Source organism: Thermobia domestica, chromosome 1, assembly GCF_964235325.1.
Source record: "Thermobia domestica chromosome 1, izTheDome1.hap1.1, whole genome shotgun sequence".
NCBI classification, from domain to species: Eukaryota; Metazoa; Arthropoda; class Insecta; order Zygentoma; family Lepismatidae; genus Thermobia; species Thermobia domestica.
In genome coordinates, this window is record NC_137454.1 from 288,046,581 (window position 1) to 288,063,546 (window position 16,966).

The 16,966-nt window shown below is 31.2% G+C and overlaps 1 protein-coding gene across 2 annotated transcripts in view; it reads right to left on the reverse strand.

Annotated features, from left to right (window-relative positions):
* Positions 1 to 762: 762 nt before the first annotated feature.
* Positions 763 to 16,966, reverse strand: part of LOC145661242 (uncharacterized) — a 729,570-nt gene continuing 713,366 nt past the window's right edge. Inside the window, exons 30-34 of one of the 2 annotated variants that reach the window (XM_081726693.1) lie at positions 16,329 to 16,467; positions 14,190 to 14,396; positions 10,700 to 10,929; positions 8,781 to 8,844; positions 763 to 1,075 (exon numbers count right to left, since the gene is read on the reverse strand). In XM_081726693.1, the coding sequence (XP_081582819.1) occupies positions 1,068 to 1,075; positions 8,781 to 8,844; positions 10,700 to 10,929; positions 14,190 to 14,396; positions 16,329 to 16,467 (648 nt within the window). In that variant the 3' untranslated portion in view covers positions 763 to 1,067. Of the gene's footprint in view, positions 1,076 to 1,124; positions 3,695 to 8,780; positions 8,845 to 10,699; positions 10,930 to 14,189; positions 14,397 to 16,328; positions 16,468 to 16,966 lie in introns of those variants that run through there. The other variant, XM_081726692.1, reaches the window with a different exon arrangement.

The following is a 16,966-nucleotide window of genomic DNA, read 5'->3' on the forward strand; positions in this document are numbered from 1 at the left end:
AAAAATATTAACGAGGATTAATAAAAAGATATATACGTATAAAACTCTTCTAGCATGCTCTTCAATGTACTTTGCTTTTATCATTCACCTGATTATGAAATCGTTACTTTAAACTACGTGATGACAGACGTCATAGCCTGTTTATGATTTACTGTGTTATCATTGATAGAAAGTCTCTTAATATATACGTAACATAAGAACGTTAATATTGCAAACATTTCTAAATGGTACGATACGGATTTTAAGATAGAAAAAAAAACATAAAATACTATACCTTCTTGGCCAATTATTGGTTCAGCTTTCAGATTGATTCCAGAGTCGAGTCGTACTAGTTCTTCGCTGATTTGAATAAGATCGCTCTTTCGCTGCTCTGCTTCCTTTTCATCGTCCGTTTGTGACGGCAGTGGGGATCGTTTCGTAAATTGGATATCGCTCTCCGTTTTCTCTACAATTACTTCTTTCTTGCTCTCCTCCTCCTCTCTCGCTTGTTTCTCTTTCATTGCTAGAAATTCTTCGAACACTTCATAATCTTTTTCTTCACCCACGTACTTCTTCTCCTCCCTTTCATCATAATCCTTCACTGCTTCTTTCTTCTTGATGGATACTTTCGTTTCTTCTTTGATAATTTCTTTTTCAGTCTCTTTGTCTTTAATCTCGTATTCTTCAGGACTTTCACGTTTCACTTTGTCTAATACATTTAAAGAAAGTAGAAGAAGTCAAGTGAAAAATAATACTCTTAACAATCTCATCAGAATAAGGACATTTTTTCCTATTATATCTTCTTAGCATGCAAAATATTACAATGGCGGCACCTCAAGACCATTTTTTTTTTTTTTTTTTTTCAACATAGCCGTAATCTCTGCAGTACAGTTGCTGGCAGTAGCACTTGTTGAGTTAAGCAAAGCGCAAGATTTAGCAAAATCTTAGTCCACACTTACAACACATAAGCAGAGCGCAATATTTAGCAAACTTTCAGTCCACACTTACAACACATGCACAATCACTAAATAATTCAATATTTCTTCATTCATAAGTCAACTATATACCATATGTTAGGTTCCATGCACTTAGAAAGCTTTCAATAAAATTAACAAAATATTTGTAATTAAATGTGGTTTTAGTAGCAAAATTAAGAATATATTGTTGCACATCATGCATATTAATATCAGTTGTGCAAAAAGTTAATAAAAACTAAATTAAATATGGTTGTGGTGTTTTACATTCAATTTTATGATAATCTGGCATTTTATAATATACTATGACAGTTTCATTGAAGTAATAATTCATGTATCATTTAACAAAATTCTGTATAAATGGAATGATTTCCTATATTATAAGCATACTACATGCCATGCGAGAATTATATCGCAGATAATGAAACCAAATGTTAGAACTTTTAAAAGTTGAAATGTTCAAATAAAGGTACAAGTAGCTGAATAAGACTGACATCTACGCTACGTTTCGGAAAATATATCTTCAATTATATATGTTTAAAACATCCCAGGAGATATTTTCGAATATTCATATAGCAGCTTTCGTAATTGAAAATAAAAAAATGAGACTACATAGAAATAAAAAAGTAATAACATTCCCAAATTGATGTTTCGTTACTTTATTGTGATTTAAAACAAAAACTTTTTCTCCTCTATTTGTCTTTATATATATTTGATGAGTTATTTACAAAGTTAGTTGGAACAGTTGAGCACTAATTATGTTCAACCATTAGAATGTAATGAAAAATATGTATAGATTTCAGATATCTCAATTTAGATTACATTCACGAGATGCAAACTTCCCAAAAAATAACAGAAAAATCTTTTTACATTTATAACCAAATTTATTATTAATCTCAGGCGCTTACAGGCTCAATGTGCTTATTGTTCTGTATGTCCAACCAAAGTTTACCTAGACATTTTATGCCTTTTCGACGTCCTTCTACGGAAGGAAAGAAAGACGTGAGAAGAAACACTTGAATATCAAGGTGAACTTTGGTTGAATGAGTCTTAGCTCTTGTACAGAGCTCTAGCGCAGTTTTGACAATATAATCCCTAGTAATATCCATTACTTATATTGCAAACCACTCTCTTACAAAAACATACTGTTGTCAAGTGTACAAAGTGTTATGTAGTAATATAAATGCATGGATATCGAAAATAATATTCCAGCAATATATACAAGTATATTAGCGTACATTGTAATTATACATCTATACTACGTGCTGTACCTTCACGCATTCTGCCTGCATATTCAATATTATGCCCATAAACAATGCTCAACTGTACAAAATGTCTATACATACTTGTTAAATTATAAACTATTTAAAACAGAACTACGAAGAAAGATGTGAAGCAAATTACAAATTAAATTTCAAAATACATTCTTCTGTTATAACGTGCTATCTTGCGACTTAAATAAGATCCTCCTTAGTCAATGCAATGTTAATAGCAGTATAGAATATTAATCATATTGTTTATGAAGAATTTTAGAGCAACAGAAATGTTATTGCAAGCAACAAGCCATATTTTAGCAATACAAGCTAAATCAGAAATTGAAATATTCATTTCTTAGCAATCATACTATTCTTAATACTTTAGAGTGATAACCTTCTGCATGCAAAACATATACACAAATATCAGAACAGCAAATTTACATACGTGTTCCTAAAGCGAGGTGCACATGCGTGTGCCAGTTATTAAGTTTTCAATACTTCATTAAAAATATGAAAAAAATTAATTAAAAAATCTTCAAATGTACAGTCTTGTTAAAAAAAAAGAACTGGCCACTCACCTCTTTCAAAGGATATATTATCTCAACCATATGAAGAAAAATTTTAGTATTTGGCTTGAAATAAGGACCGCAATTGGCCGATAATTAAAATGTGTTTGACTTCATTCTACTAATAGATACAGAGCTTTTCAGAGAGGTGGATGGCCAGGGTTTTGTGAACAAAGCTGTACATATATTCTTGAAATATACTTCGAATACAAGCCTCAAATAAAGTGCACTCATAAGAACTGAATCAAAATTAATATTTGGGCATGCTTCTAGGCTTGTGGAGTTTCGAAATGAAATTCTATCTTTAAAAACATATAAGTTAATCATATCATATAACAAGCATGTTATACCGATAGTTTCTTTTAAAAAATAAAAATTAAAGGAACAAAGTATACTCAAGATTAATTGTATTAAATGTTATTGTATCTAATTGAATGTGACTAGTTACGTTCATTGACAATATAATATACATATAAAACATTGTTGCTTTAATGTGCTTCAGATAATGCTAATAGATTCATTCATTTTATCTGGAATAGCGAACGTTCCTCTAACAGTGCCACTATTTACAAAGATTATCCTAAATACAAAATATGCAGCTAAACTCTGTATTCAATTAAAAAAAAAAAGTTCAAACCATATGGTTCCAATTACTGCTTGCACACTGAACATCAGGTTATCATAGTTAATTTTGAACAGAATTTATAAATTTCGTACGAAGGAAAATGATGCAAGTTTGTAGCCAATAATTCTAATGTTTAGAAAAACATTACTAAAATATTTTCACTATCAGTTCTATAGTTCACTTCTAATGTTTTTGATGTGAAATCTCCATATTGACACACACACACACATGAGTATATATTATTAGTTTTCTTCTTCCGATGACAAGTATCTGTGCCAGGATATTACGTGCTCACTACAAAAATTTTACAGTTTTCACTGTTACATGCTATTTAAATCACTAATATTAATTCAATACAATATAGTAAATTTGGAACAATATGGTTATTTTATTTAATTCTAACTAATTCATAATAAAAATTCTCATTAATTCTTACTGTGTCTTGAAAAGAAAAATTATATTATCTAATATTATTAAGCAATGCAGAAGTTTATTATTTTTTCAAAACAAAATCTACATACAAAATATTTTGAAAAGCATAATGAAGCAAACGATGAAGATGTGTATACCAGATATATGAATCTGAAGTTCATTAAAAATTATTAAATGTACGAGAATACTTCTGTAAAAGCATCTTACATCTTCCATTAACAGTTTCTAAGCAAAAACATGATTGATAAAATTCTTTGTCTCCACTTCTCCCCTACGATTCTAACTTTTATTCATAATTCACTTAATGTTGTTGTCCTTTTTTCTATTTTTTTTTTAACCATCTGGAAGAATAATAATATAAAAAAACAAATTTTGAAAATGTTTGTGCTAGTTACGCTATAATTGATTAACCAACGATCTCACTTGAGTGAACTAACTCATCAGCTAAATCATTCGACTATGAATAAATCAAAATATATCTGTCAAAAATCTTAAGTATACACCTTCTTCATCGATCTGAATGATTATGAAAAAAAAAAAAAAGGATATTTTCACAATTAAATTTTCCTATTTATTGCTATGTACAGAGCCTTCATTTGTTATTATCTACACAAATGTAACTTACCGTGTACATGTATGTCATTAAGTTACCCCACTCTATAATGTAGTTCACATCTATCGTATGATTTTAACATTTCTTGAACATTATTGTGTTACGAGTTATCATGTCAGGCAACGCAACACATTAAGTGACACGTTTCCTTCAGTTACATATGAGCAAAATGTTTCATGCCGACAATAAAAGCTATACAAGTACAATTATTGATTTCTTTATTCATACAGTAAGTGTTAAATAATTTTCTTTCGGAAAATTTTGATTCTACCAACGTTCTCGGTCCAATGTCTACCGGTTTCCGTGATATTACTGAAGTTAATTAATGCCGGGTCTGGTCAACATTTAGAAGGGTGATCATATGAGAAAACCAGATACCGTTGCCACCACCGTGGCGTTCCTATCGTTAGGAGTGCAACTGCGGAACTACCTGAAAGAAAGAAATAGCAGACTCTGGGCAGGAGAGCTAGCAATAACGGTAATAGGAATAGTATCCCCTATTTCAAATCTCTGTGTGCTCGGTTTAAGAACTTCGGGCTTCGCGTCGAGGAGGTTTTTAAAACACATGATAGAACTTGAGCTTCTCAAAGCGATATGCAATAATGCTTTTGATATATGAAAAGTTCACTACAATCCTTTCAGAATATCTGTGATGTAATGCATTTTTGAAAATTTTAAGAAATATTTATTTTGAAAGAATTAGAACAGAAACTTGAGAACCATTTTGAAGTTCAAATACAGTGTTTTCGAACACACTGATCACTCATATTTGCTTTAAAACATTTTATTTCCATCCATACGTAGGATTATTGGAAACGTCTACCAAAAGATACAACTCAAAAATACTGTGCATATAATAAACTGTAAACTATGTTGAGAAGAGAAATTATGTTTAACGCCGAATGTTTATAAAAGTGCCATATACTCTATAAAGAAAAGCAGAACAGTAACTGTAACTTCTAGATTGATTCCATGTTATGTAGTTATGAATCAATTTGTTAATTATCAAGAAAGGGCGATTACGTAAATTATTCAGAACTAATGTGATACACTTGTGTTGTAAGTACAATTAAGGTATGGGACGTGTTGCTGTCAATCTGGTGAATTAAAAGTATGATGCTGTAAGTAAGAGGGTAGTAGCTGACGGTGGGGTAGTCAATACCGTGTAACCATGTTACGAAATAATGGTTATTATGAAATCGAACTTACTAGAAGTTCAATCACATTTCCTACTAGAAGTTGTTTGGATCATTATATAGAAATTAGTTAATTTAATACCTGAAGGAGACTAGATCTTGACGCCTGTTCATTCTTTTGTACAAATAATGATGCAATATGCAATATCGCGTATTCTCTCCGTAGTTTTTTTTTTTTTTTTCCTCATTATGTTTATGATATGATGATACGAATATTTGGTTAGGAACAAGTTATCAAAACACGTACGCAGGAGCACTACAGATTAATTTCGAAAATATCTTAACCTTGTAATATTTGACTGAAGTACAAATAAAATATCAAGCTGTATTATTTTATAAGTTAATTACACTTACAAGGTATGTCTAAGAGCATCTATAATTTCAAAAATAGGCCGTAAGACAATTAAGTATATCTTCTTAATAAATCAAACACGCTTATCAAACTGTGCATCGACTACAAAAGTAAAATGTTATTTCACTGTTTATAAAGGCATCCTTTGACAAAATCTCCATTTTAACACTTTAAAAATAAATGGCTCTATATATACTTGTATAATTTACTGATAAACTTATTTTTAAAATTGACGGAATTGGTGACTATACTTTTGCGTTTGAGATTTCGCTTGTAAGTTGTATAAAATGTTGGAACTAATTAGCACTGTAGAAAAATTAGGAAGCTGCTTGCAGCAACAAAGAATAAGCTTCAATCTAGTTACTTGGAAATTCGTAATGATTTAAAACGTTAGCTGAAGACTGGCTAATGCAAAACGTACCTGAAGAGCTGCAATTAATGTTTCATGTTCAAAGAATTTAATTTCATTTAATTATTTCATGGAGAGTAGTGTCTGTTATTATTATTTTTAAACGAGTTGAGCAAAGCAGTTTAATTAGAGAATTTGGGTTTAAAAGTGGTAGAGTATTTACAAAACTCTATGAAACAAAGTGATCAATGCTTTCAGATACTGTTTATTACTGAATATTTCATTCTAGTAAATTATGAATCAGAGACGAAAAATACCACTTTAGCATCTTTGTACCTGATACGTGGCATTTTAAAGGTTTACTTTCCTGTTTGTTTTGTAATATACTGTATAGTAAATACTAAACTAATATTAAACCAAAACCACGATAATGATACTTGTTTCCAAAGATTCTGATTCTGCTGAAAGGCAAGGAAGAAAGGAAAGTATAATCACCGTAAGAATAAATAACATCAATACCCAGTCTCTATAAACAGAATAATTCATCGTCTTATAAGTATCATAATTACCGGAATAGAAAACAATTACGAAATTTCAATACTAACTTTCTTCTAGAAAAATTCTCTATTTCATTATCATAGTCTATTTAAAAATAAATTAATTGGTTTTACCGCACGAACTTTCTCTACTCTTCTTGAATCTCTTCACGTCAAATGAATAATAATATTGTAGGGACACTAATGGGAGTGGTTTAATGACGTATCAGCACAATTACTACAGGAGTTTTCAAGAATTTGTTTTTATTTTATTTCATTTTTATTTTTTATTTATTTATCTTTTCTTCATTATAAATTATTCTGCTTGTAGGAGTAGGATAAAAAATAATATTAACTCGTCTAGAAGATATTGAGCCCTTTGCCCTCGAGATGGCGTTAGTGTCTGAAATTGCAGAGTGTACGACTAGTTGGGGAAGAGCCTAAGGTCCTTTGACAGTTGGCTGTTAAAGATAATAGATGTGAAAAAAAAGGCTGTAATACTTGTAATCAGACGTAAAGTATTGCGCCGTGAAGATGAATGAACTTTCGGCAAAACTTTGCTATATTTTACAATTTTATTTCGATAAAGTTGCAAATGCTGCGCAGGCCTGTGAAGAAATATCTGCTGCTTATGGACAAGGTACGTTATCAAAAAGACAACACACAAAAAATGGTTCAGTTGCTTTCGTTATGGAAATTTCGATGTCCAACATGCTCCTCGCAGTGGGTGACGAATCACACAAAAGTGAGTGATATTCTGGCAAAAGTCAAGCAAGATCGGCATTTAAGCAGTCACGACATCGCCAATGACCTCAACATCCATCACAAAATAGTGTTTAATCATTTGGAAATCGGCTGGCTACTAAAACATCACTCGATCGTGCGAATCTCTAATGAAACGTAGCTAACTGTTTCCCCTTTGCAAACACGAAATTTTACTATTATAGCAAATTTATATCTCAAAATGTATTAGTTCATTTTTTTCTACTGTGATCGCCATTTTTCAGTATTTTCATATTGTAATGTTTTAAATGTTACGTAAAATAATAGGTAGGTATTTACTAATGGAAACGGTCCATAGGACAAGAACAATCTCTGATCTACATTCTTGCTTTAAATTTGTCTTAGATTTGACTGTAGAGCGTGGATACTTTCAGCTATAAACTAGAACTACAGCTTTCTTTCTTTTTTCATATTACAAACTAAATCATAATAAGATTTGTTAATAAAATCTTAAACTTTGTGAAACGTGAGAAATGGCATTTCTTTCCTTACGTATAGATTTTAAAAGTCATAAAACTACATTAAATTTTATATGAAAAAAAAAAAAAAATCGTATAAAACATACGTCAAATTACGATCTTTAATAGAATATACGTATCTTCAATATAATTACTATTTAGTTTATTATGTTGACTTATTAGGATTGGGAAGTAATGGACGTGAAAATAATGAAATTCAACGTGAAACCTTCCTATCGAATGATTGCACTCAACACTACTGTTCTTAAAATTAACTATAAAATTTTGTCTATTCTCTTTCCAATGCCAAGATTGTATTGCAAGCACAATGTAATGAGAAAAATATTTTCTTTTTTATAGCAGCAAATATCAGCTCATGATGGTTATAACTTTGTAAAATCTAAAGGTGACTGTCATATACTAACTCTTACAAAAAAGCCTATCTAATTAAAAACTTTTTAAAAAAATACGGTACCTTTGCAATTTATTTTCAAAATACACAAAAATGAACTTTGTTAGGTAACAAACGGTGAAGAATAGCCCTGTACATATCAAATCTGTTATTCGGAAAACTAATTATGAAAATCCTTAATAACAGAAAGTATTTATACACACATTCTAGAAAGATACTACAGACTACCGAAAAAAGTACTCTTCTTACCTTTATCAGGAGATATTGGAACTTTCTTTTCTGCTGCTACGAGTTCTTCCACAGATTCTGACTCCTAAAAAGACAAAACAATGATCTCAATGCATGGAGTATTTGGTTTATATTGTTTCCAGCAACGATTATAAACACTTGTCAATATACAGAGTGGTCAGTTTCCATCGGAACAACTTGCAGGGAGCAATGTCTGTCAAATTGGGTTTCACAGAGCAACAAAACTATACGCACAGGTGTATTAGTCTCTCAATTGTTGTGTAGCAGAACGAAGGTATTGTACTGGGCAAAATATCGCCGAAAATACGCGGTTTGGGAAAGGTACATCATGACTCTTTTCATGTAAACTTTAACATTTACTGCATAGTAGAACAATGCCAGAACAATGGTCTTTATGGTAGGACGGGCCACTGTTGGTGCTATAATTAAGTGTGCTGCAACGCAGCTTGCACCACAACCAACATCACAAATGAAATTGCATTCAAACAGGGCGTCAGTGGAACTGACGAGATCTGTGCTAAAGAAGGTCCGGAATATGGCGAGCTACGAGAATCCGTTACCACAACGTGTTATGACCATAGGATTATATGTAGCCCAATCAACGGTGAATCGTGTAATACATCACAAATTGAGGCTGCATACTGCCCGCAAGGCTACCATGCATGCTTAACACCGTGGCATATCGCAGAGTAATAGAGCAAGGCCAGAAAACTGTACGACTGACACCTAGCTAGTGACCGCTGAAATGGACAAAGCACGGAACCACATAAGTGAGTGGAAAAATTCAGCCCATAATCTACAGAAGTGTACATGAGAAAGAATGATGTAAGTTTTTGTGCCAATGAAGAAAAAAAAAAAGTTTCTCGGAAACGTTCTATACTTGTTACTAGCTTTTGGTACAGAGAGAAACTCAAGTTCAGTAAGGTTTAAAATACTGTTAAAAATCACTACTGCTTATTACCAAGAACATGTTCTATTTACAAGACGAAATACCAGCATTTGATTTAGACGATACTCATTGTTTGCCACCACACCAGGACAAACTTCAAGTACAGGGACAAATCATTGCTGCCTTCTACCGACGCATGGCAGTTGCAACTGGTATCCATGATATTCTATTCGAGGACTTTCCCGTTAAGACTCCAGAAAGATCACTATGTTTTAAAACTTTTCAAACAACATCTTTCATCACGTCGGGTTTACACGGTAAATGGCCTCTATACAGTTGAAAGGCCTGAAAGCAGGAATGAGACAATATATACCTTCGGTACAGCTGCAACAAAGACTGCTGCAGTTGTTAGATTTTGAGTTTAATGCCTATTTCAGCACCAAGCCTATATGAGACGTGGATCTACAACTTAACGTAGGATTCGAACCACATGACTTCCAACCAGGAATAGAATTCAGGTCTCCCGAAACGAAAGCGCGTACGCTGACCCTAAAGCCACGAGGCAGCTTTCTGTTGTAGTGGAAACTCGGATGTCAGACAATGGTACATAAAGGTGATCACCAGATGAAGCGTGGCGCGTGGAATATTGTAAGTAAGCAACAACTTCAATTTGTTCACATGAAGACGGATCAGCCTTTTTAAGTTAAATATTTTCAAACCTTCAATATATTTTCATTTTTTTCTTTCTCTATTGTAATTATAATTGTAATTGTACAATTTGATGCTATGAAATATCTTTCAAGAAAACGAAAATAAAGTTTTCGATTAATTTAAATAACTTATTTACCAATAAATTCTAGATACAGTTAAAAGGCAACTTCACAGAATTTAATAGCGCTTGTATCAAAGTCTTTGATCACTCTTACTTGTTACTAGTTCAGGCATTAAAAACTATTTAGAAATTGAAAATAAACATACAGAACAATATCTACATACATACACTAAAAGAGGTGCTAAAATATAAACTTACCTTCATCATGTCTTGTTCATCGTATGTGACATCCAGGCTTGCATTACGTCTTAAGGAAGTATCTCGAGAGGGCCCTAATTCTTCCTTAAACGTATCGAAGCCTGATTGGTCAAGTTGGACTTTCGCAAGCGCCTTTTCAACATCGTCCGTAACAGGTTCGACGTTGAAGATACACTGGTTTACAATATCTTCCCTGTTTACTTTCCTCAAGGCCTTTTCTAGTGTATTTCCTAAAGAGAGAAAGGAAAACTGTTGTTAGACATTGACCACCGGATCTTTGCCAGCTGTGCAACTATATGGCTTTACACCGAAAAATTCACAACTGAACTAACAATGAATACAATATCTTAACTAATAAGACGGCAAACAATTGAGATTGCTATATAAGATAAGCAGTATCTCTTTACTAGCAAAGCATGCTAACACCACTAAATAAAAGACAGTAATTTGTGAGATGTACAGTGCTCCAAATTTAACAAAAGCTGGCTAAAAAAAAAGATGCTTTAAACGTTACACAAAGCAAGTTTCTTAGTTACATTTGTACTTAGAGGCATTAGTATTCAGTACCCATACTGCATATTTAAAAAGAGGTATAGAGAGAATAAAGGATACAACGTAGATCCTTACAGTAAATTTAAAAGAATATTCCGATAAATATGGATCGAAAACTAACTTTTATGAAAAATTTCTAAAAATTTCTAAAAAGTTATACCTTCAAAATGTATAAGTCAATTAATACTGGCTTTGTTATAATGTACTTAAAAAGAAACTAAAAAGTAAATTTCATACGCAGGAACCATAAAGTATTATCAATATTTTCAGAAACATACGCTACATAAGCAATTGGAGTAACACAATCATTTCTTTCTTTGAAAACGAATCCTGAGGGCCACAATCAACGTTTTAGTGCTTATTCGCTCAAACCTTGGATTCCAAATAAATTTTCTCCGATTTACAGTAAAGTTTTTGAAAATTTTTCTCCAATTTTGTCATTCCGATTAGTTTTTTCCTTTGTTTTCTTTCTATCCGTACTAATTAACTTTTATTTATTTATTTTTGTTTTATTTGGTGTGAAAAATTATTTTTCGCAAAATTTTGTTCTGGATTTTCAATTACACCATACACGAATATTTGTTTCTTTGGAGAACTATACATTAAAAAGTCTTCTGAATACTACAAAAATATAAATTCGAAATTGATATAATGATTGAATAAGAATACTTTGCAAGAAAAGGTAATATTTCTCTCTTGTTTTGAGATATTCAGTTCAAACTATTGCTGGCGATCGACCACTGATGATCAATCTGATAAGAACTTCTCCCTTTCATCAATAAAATCTGATCTTTAAATCTATCATGATTACAGGACTAATTAATGATTCTTAACAGAAGTTGTTTCTAAATAATTGACCAATTGAATGATAACGTTGTACAATGATTCGGAAAACTAGGTTAATTTTTCTCTTCTATTTTTTTTTTTTTTTTTTTTTTTTTTTTTTTTTTTTTTTTTTTTTTTTTAAAGTCTGACATCTTAATTTTAGTATTAATGCAACTTTCTTCTTCAAGATATCATTTCGCGAAGTCTGATTATTCATTTCAGTCATGAAAATAAATATACTGCATCCACAAATTTTCTCTGTTAGTAATTCTTGATGTAAATGTTTCCACATTTTATGTTTTTAAAAACTTTGAGGCATATTTAAATTTAAGGAAAAAGTTACGGCTATTAAGTTCTTCCTCACTTAGCAACTTCATTAGCAATCAATTGTTTTCATTACTCAAAAGATGACTAAAAATCAAATTACTGTTGTCACACAGAAATTTGGAAAGGTTGCAACTTGCAACTGATGGCAGTGTGCTTGCCCATTAATCGCTACCTGAGCAGTATGTCTAGTCGATTTCTTTCTCATTTTGTGTACTCTTATTATTAGGTAAACGAGACAATGGTATATATTGAGAAGGCCCTATATTCACAAGATTAGGAATAGGAATGCAAGGCATGCGCATTCTATTTTATAAAATGTTAAATAATGAATAGTACTGCCAATATTCTGACATATGGTTACAGAAATTTTTGCTTTAGCTAACATAATCACCATGTAGTATACTAAAATGTCGATTTTTTCTCAAAATTGTGTATAAAAATCATAATTTCATAAAGAAATGAAAAGTATGTTATGAATCACTTAATTAGTCCTTGTATTTAAAAACTGATTATGACAGTAAATAAATAATTCTAATATCTTACAAAATAATTTACAAGTAATTATATTCTTGGGACTACTACAATTTATAAACCTAAAGTTGATACCATGCACGAATGGGTACTATAAGAATAAGGCAACATAATATAAGTATGTATATGCAAAGAATGTAAACAGAAACAGAGAGAAAAAGTGAACACACAACATATATGAATTTAAGAATACAACGAAGGATAATTAATCATGATAGATTTAAAAATCATGTAATTGACTAAGGGAAAATAAATATTCTATTCTAAATAATACCAGTACAGTAAAATCTTGTCAATTTTGTGAGGTAGATAATTAACTTTTCTCTCAACGATCTGGATATATCGTATCTGTGATATACCTTCATAATCTTTGAATAAAATTCTTTTGATCTTCCTTTTGTTTAAATGGCTAGCATTCTCGTCTTACTACGGGAAATCTGAGTTTGTTCCTATGATATACGGTAGTTTATAGTCTACATTTCATGTAGTTTAAGGACTTAAAAAAAGGACGCTAAACTACAATCAATCAAAATGACCCTTCTTGTAGTTATACAGTCAATCAAAATGACTCTTCTTGTTGTTAAGTATCTAAATATACACATAAAAGAATTCTAAAGAAAAAATGCAGGAATTTCATTGCTTTCGATACTTTAAATTAAACTTTCTTTTAAAGAAAATGTATAATTGCTGTTACAAATACATTTTCTTAACCAAAAGCAAAATCAAATTCAGTCTGCCCTAGAAAGATTTAATTATGTGCATATATTTAAACAGTGGAATTAATTATATTCGAAGATAACGTATTACTACAGTATTACCTCACCTTGATATGTTAATACAACGTGATTCATTGTATGATTTTGACTCAGAAAACCCTGATTCATTGTATGATTTTGACTCAGAAAAACCCAATTCTTACTTGCAGTTGGAATTACAAGTCCTCGTGCTGTTCTGATTTAATATATCAAGATTGCATTATGATTATGTTCTAAAATAATATATAAAAATTTATTAGGATGTTTCGTAGACAATCCTAGTTTTTACTATTTCTTATTCCATATTCCATATCCTTCTTTAAATTTCTCTAAGCCATTTACGACCATGATTTTACTGTACGATCAACGAATTACATTACCATTAAGTCTCATTGGAAGAAAAATATTTCAACGTAAATTAAAAACTACATGGATAATTAGCAATACTAATAACGCAATTAAAGGTAAGGATATTAAGAAAACTTGTAATTTATTCATACCTGTAGCTTTGTTCCCTGCTTGCTGCATCCATAGTCGCAGCATGACCATGGCTTGCTGTGGAATGCTATCTGGATATTCAGACTTTATGAGGTTAACATCTGAAGTGGCTACACCTAATTCGCTGGCAAGTGGTACCCAATCACTACCCAGTAGATTACAAATATCGGATAACCGAAGATCTGCTCGATGGATCATTTCGGGTCGACCTGCAGCAGAGAGAGAGAGAGAAAAAAAAAGAAATCTTAATTCTCAATCAACGAAACACATTCAATTTCCAAACACAATACTGAATATACCGTTTTAGTATATATCCAGACTACTTAGGCTACTTCCCTATGAAGTTCTGCATCTATTTTATATAGTAGAAGAGTACCTTTATTCGCTGTTACTGCATAAAATTTCCCTATTAAATTCATATGAACGAAAAGAAAAGTACATCATAAGGTGACCATAGTACAATTTAGCGATTCATTTAATCTCTGATCGAAGTTAACTTTCTTTTTCCACAATTTAATCAATGACTATTATTACAGTTTTTCCCTTTCATTATTCAACTACATAATAATTATATATATTTTTTTTAAAAAAAGTCATTATATAAATTGCTATAATTTATAGTAACATCAGAACATAGAAAATAGAAGCTTCATACATCAACTACTCACGAAGATATTTATATTCTTTCGCGTCCCGCATTTTTGAAAAGATCTGGTAAATAGGTATATTTGCAATAAGACAATCTAATAATAATAATAATTATATATATATATATATATATATATAGTGTTTCAAAACGTTTTGGAGTTGATTCCTGATACCAAGGTAAGACAAAAAATATAGACCAACCTGGATGCAGAAATCCGTTATTTCGAAATTACAGGCTGCTGAAAACATGAAATAAATGAATTTTAAAGATCTATAGCTCCAATACTATGGTACCTACCGTAGTCAGGTCAAGAATTCATTGAGGAACTAATAGGTGTGCTACCTAAAAATACATGTTTCAGAATCCTGCGGTACTCACACAACAATTTTTACGGAGAGAGTTTGGCTACGGGCATATCATTTGAAATACTCACTAACTACCTCTATAAAAATTGTTGCGGAAATACCGTAGGATTCTGAAACATGGATATTTGGATAGGGCACGTACTAGTTCCTTAGTGGAGTCTTGAACCGACTATGGTAGGTCCCGTAGTATTGGAGCTATGGACCTTTAAAATTCATTTTTTCGTATTTTCAGCAGCTTATGACTACGAAATGATGGAATTTTGCACCCAAGTTGGTCTGAACTTATTGTCTTATCTTGGTTGTCGGTGTTGTTTTGAAACACCTGTATATTCGCATCTTCATTAATGTTTACTAATCAATATAAATAAGTATTCAACACCATTTAGTATTTATGAGATATTGAATTGCATTAAGTTTCCTTCAATCGTAACCAAACAGTAAATGTATGTCATTCTTGACTAGAAACTATAAATTTTACTTTTCCAACTAGTCTCTGCCTAAAAATACCAGTTCACTTCATCTTTTATTATAGCAATTTTCATAATGTGTTTTGTGCTCTTCCACAAAACAGAAACGTAAGTTTGCTCTAAACTATATATATCAAGGATCCCAAACAGTAAACTATTTTATAGCAACTAGCTTTGTATTCGAAAAAAGAAAAAAATGATTCGGTATATAAAATAATGGTTAACAGGCTTTATTTATTTCAATCTAATTTCTTTTTCAATTCATCCTTTCTCCTACCATTCTATTTACTGGGTTATTTCCTACTCTTTAATTTATCCTGTACGTCCACATGCTACACCGTCACATTTTTTCGTTAAGCAATTTATAATTAATTAAAGTATGCACACGACGCAAACTTTAATTTATTATGTGCAATTCTTCTTGAAACAAGTTCAAATGTGTTATTTTTCTCTTATTGTTAGTATTACTATTTGTTGATTTTTTTCTTTTCTATCTTTTGTACATAATGGTCATATTAAATTCTTATTTATCTATATGAACGATCTTGAAGTGTATAGATTCGTCTTTAAATATGTAGTTGGTTTCGTTTATTTGTTAATGCATTCCCTTGGCGATAATATGTAATCCACTGAGAAAAATCATCAAAAGTTAACACTTACCTCCATCTCGCAAGAAACTGTACTTCTTTTCCAGTTCAAGGAGATCTGGTTCCGACGGTGCAGTTTCTGGCATGATGGTTTCGGGAAGAACGATATTAAGTATACATATTGGAGATTGTGGAGGTTCACCTTTCGCTACCTGAAGTTACAATAAAATAAATTATTACAATAAATACATATGATTGTATTTCACTATTCATATACAGTAAACTCTCGATTCATTCGCGGTCTCTCTTTCCTTTTTCTCTCTACCATTTTTGTGACGATAAATTACGGTATTAAAAGAAAACGCGTAAAAAAACTCTGTAAGAAAATGTTAAAAATTAAATCACAAATAAAGAAGATATGTTTAATAGGAAAAAAATCAATGGAGTGCTTCTTTTTTCTGTGTAAAAAAAAAAAAAAAAAAGTACACTAACAACCTTCTAAGTACTGAAAACTATTCCTTATTAAGTTTAATTGCATGTGTAAAGCATCTATAATAAACAAAAATTATTCAAAAGCATTTTATGTTGATTTGTATTGTTTTTCGGCCATTTTTCGCGGTTGCCGTGCCATATAATCCCGTGGATAACCAAGAGCTTACTGTACTTACATTACGGTCAAACTCATTGTGTTTGTTTAACACAAACTTACTA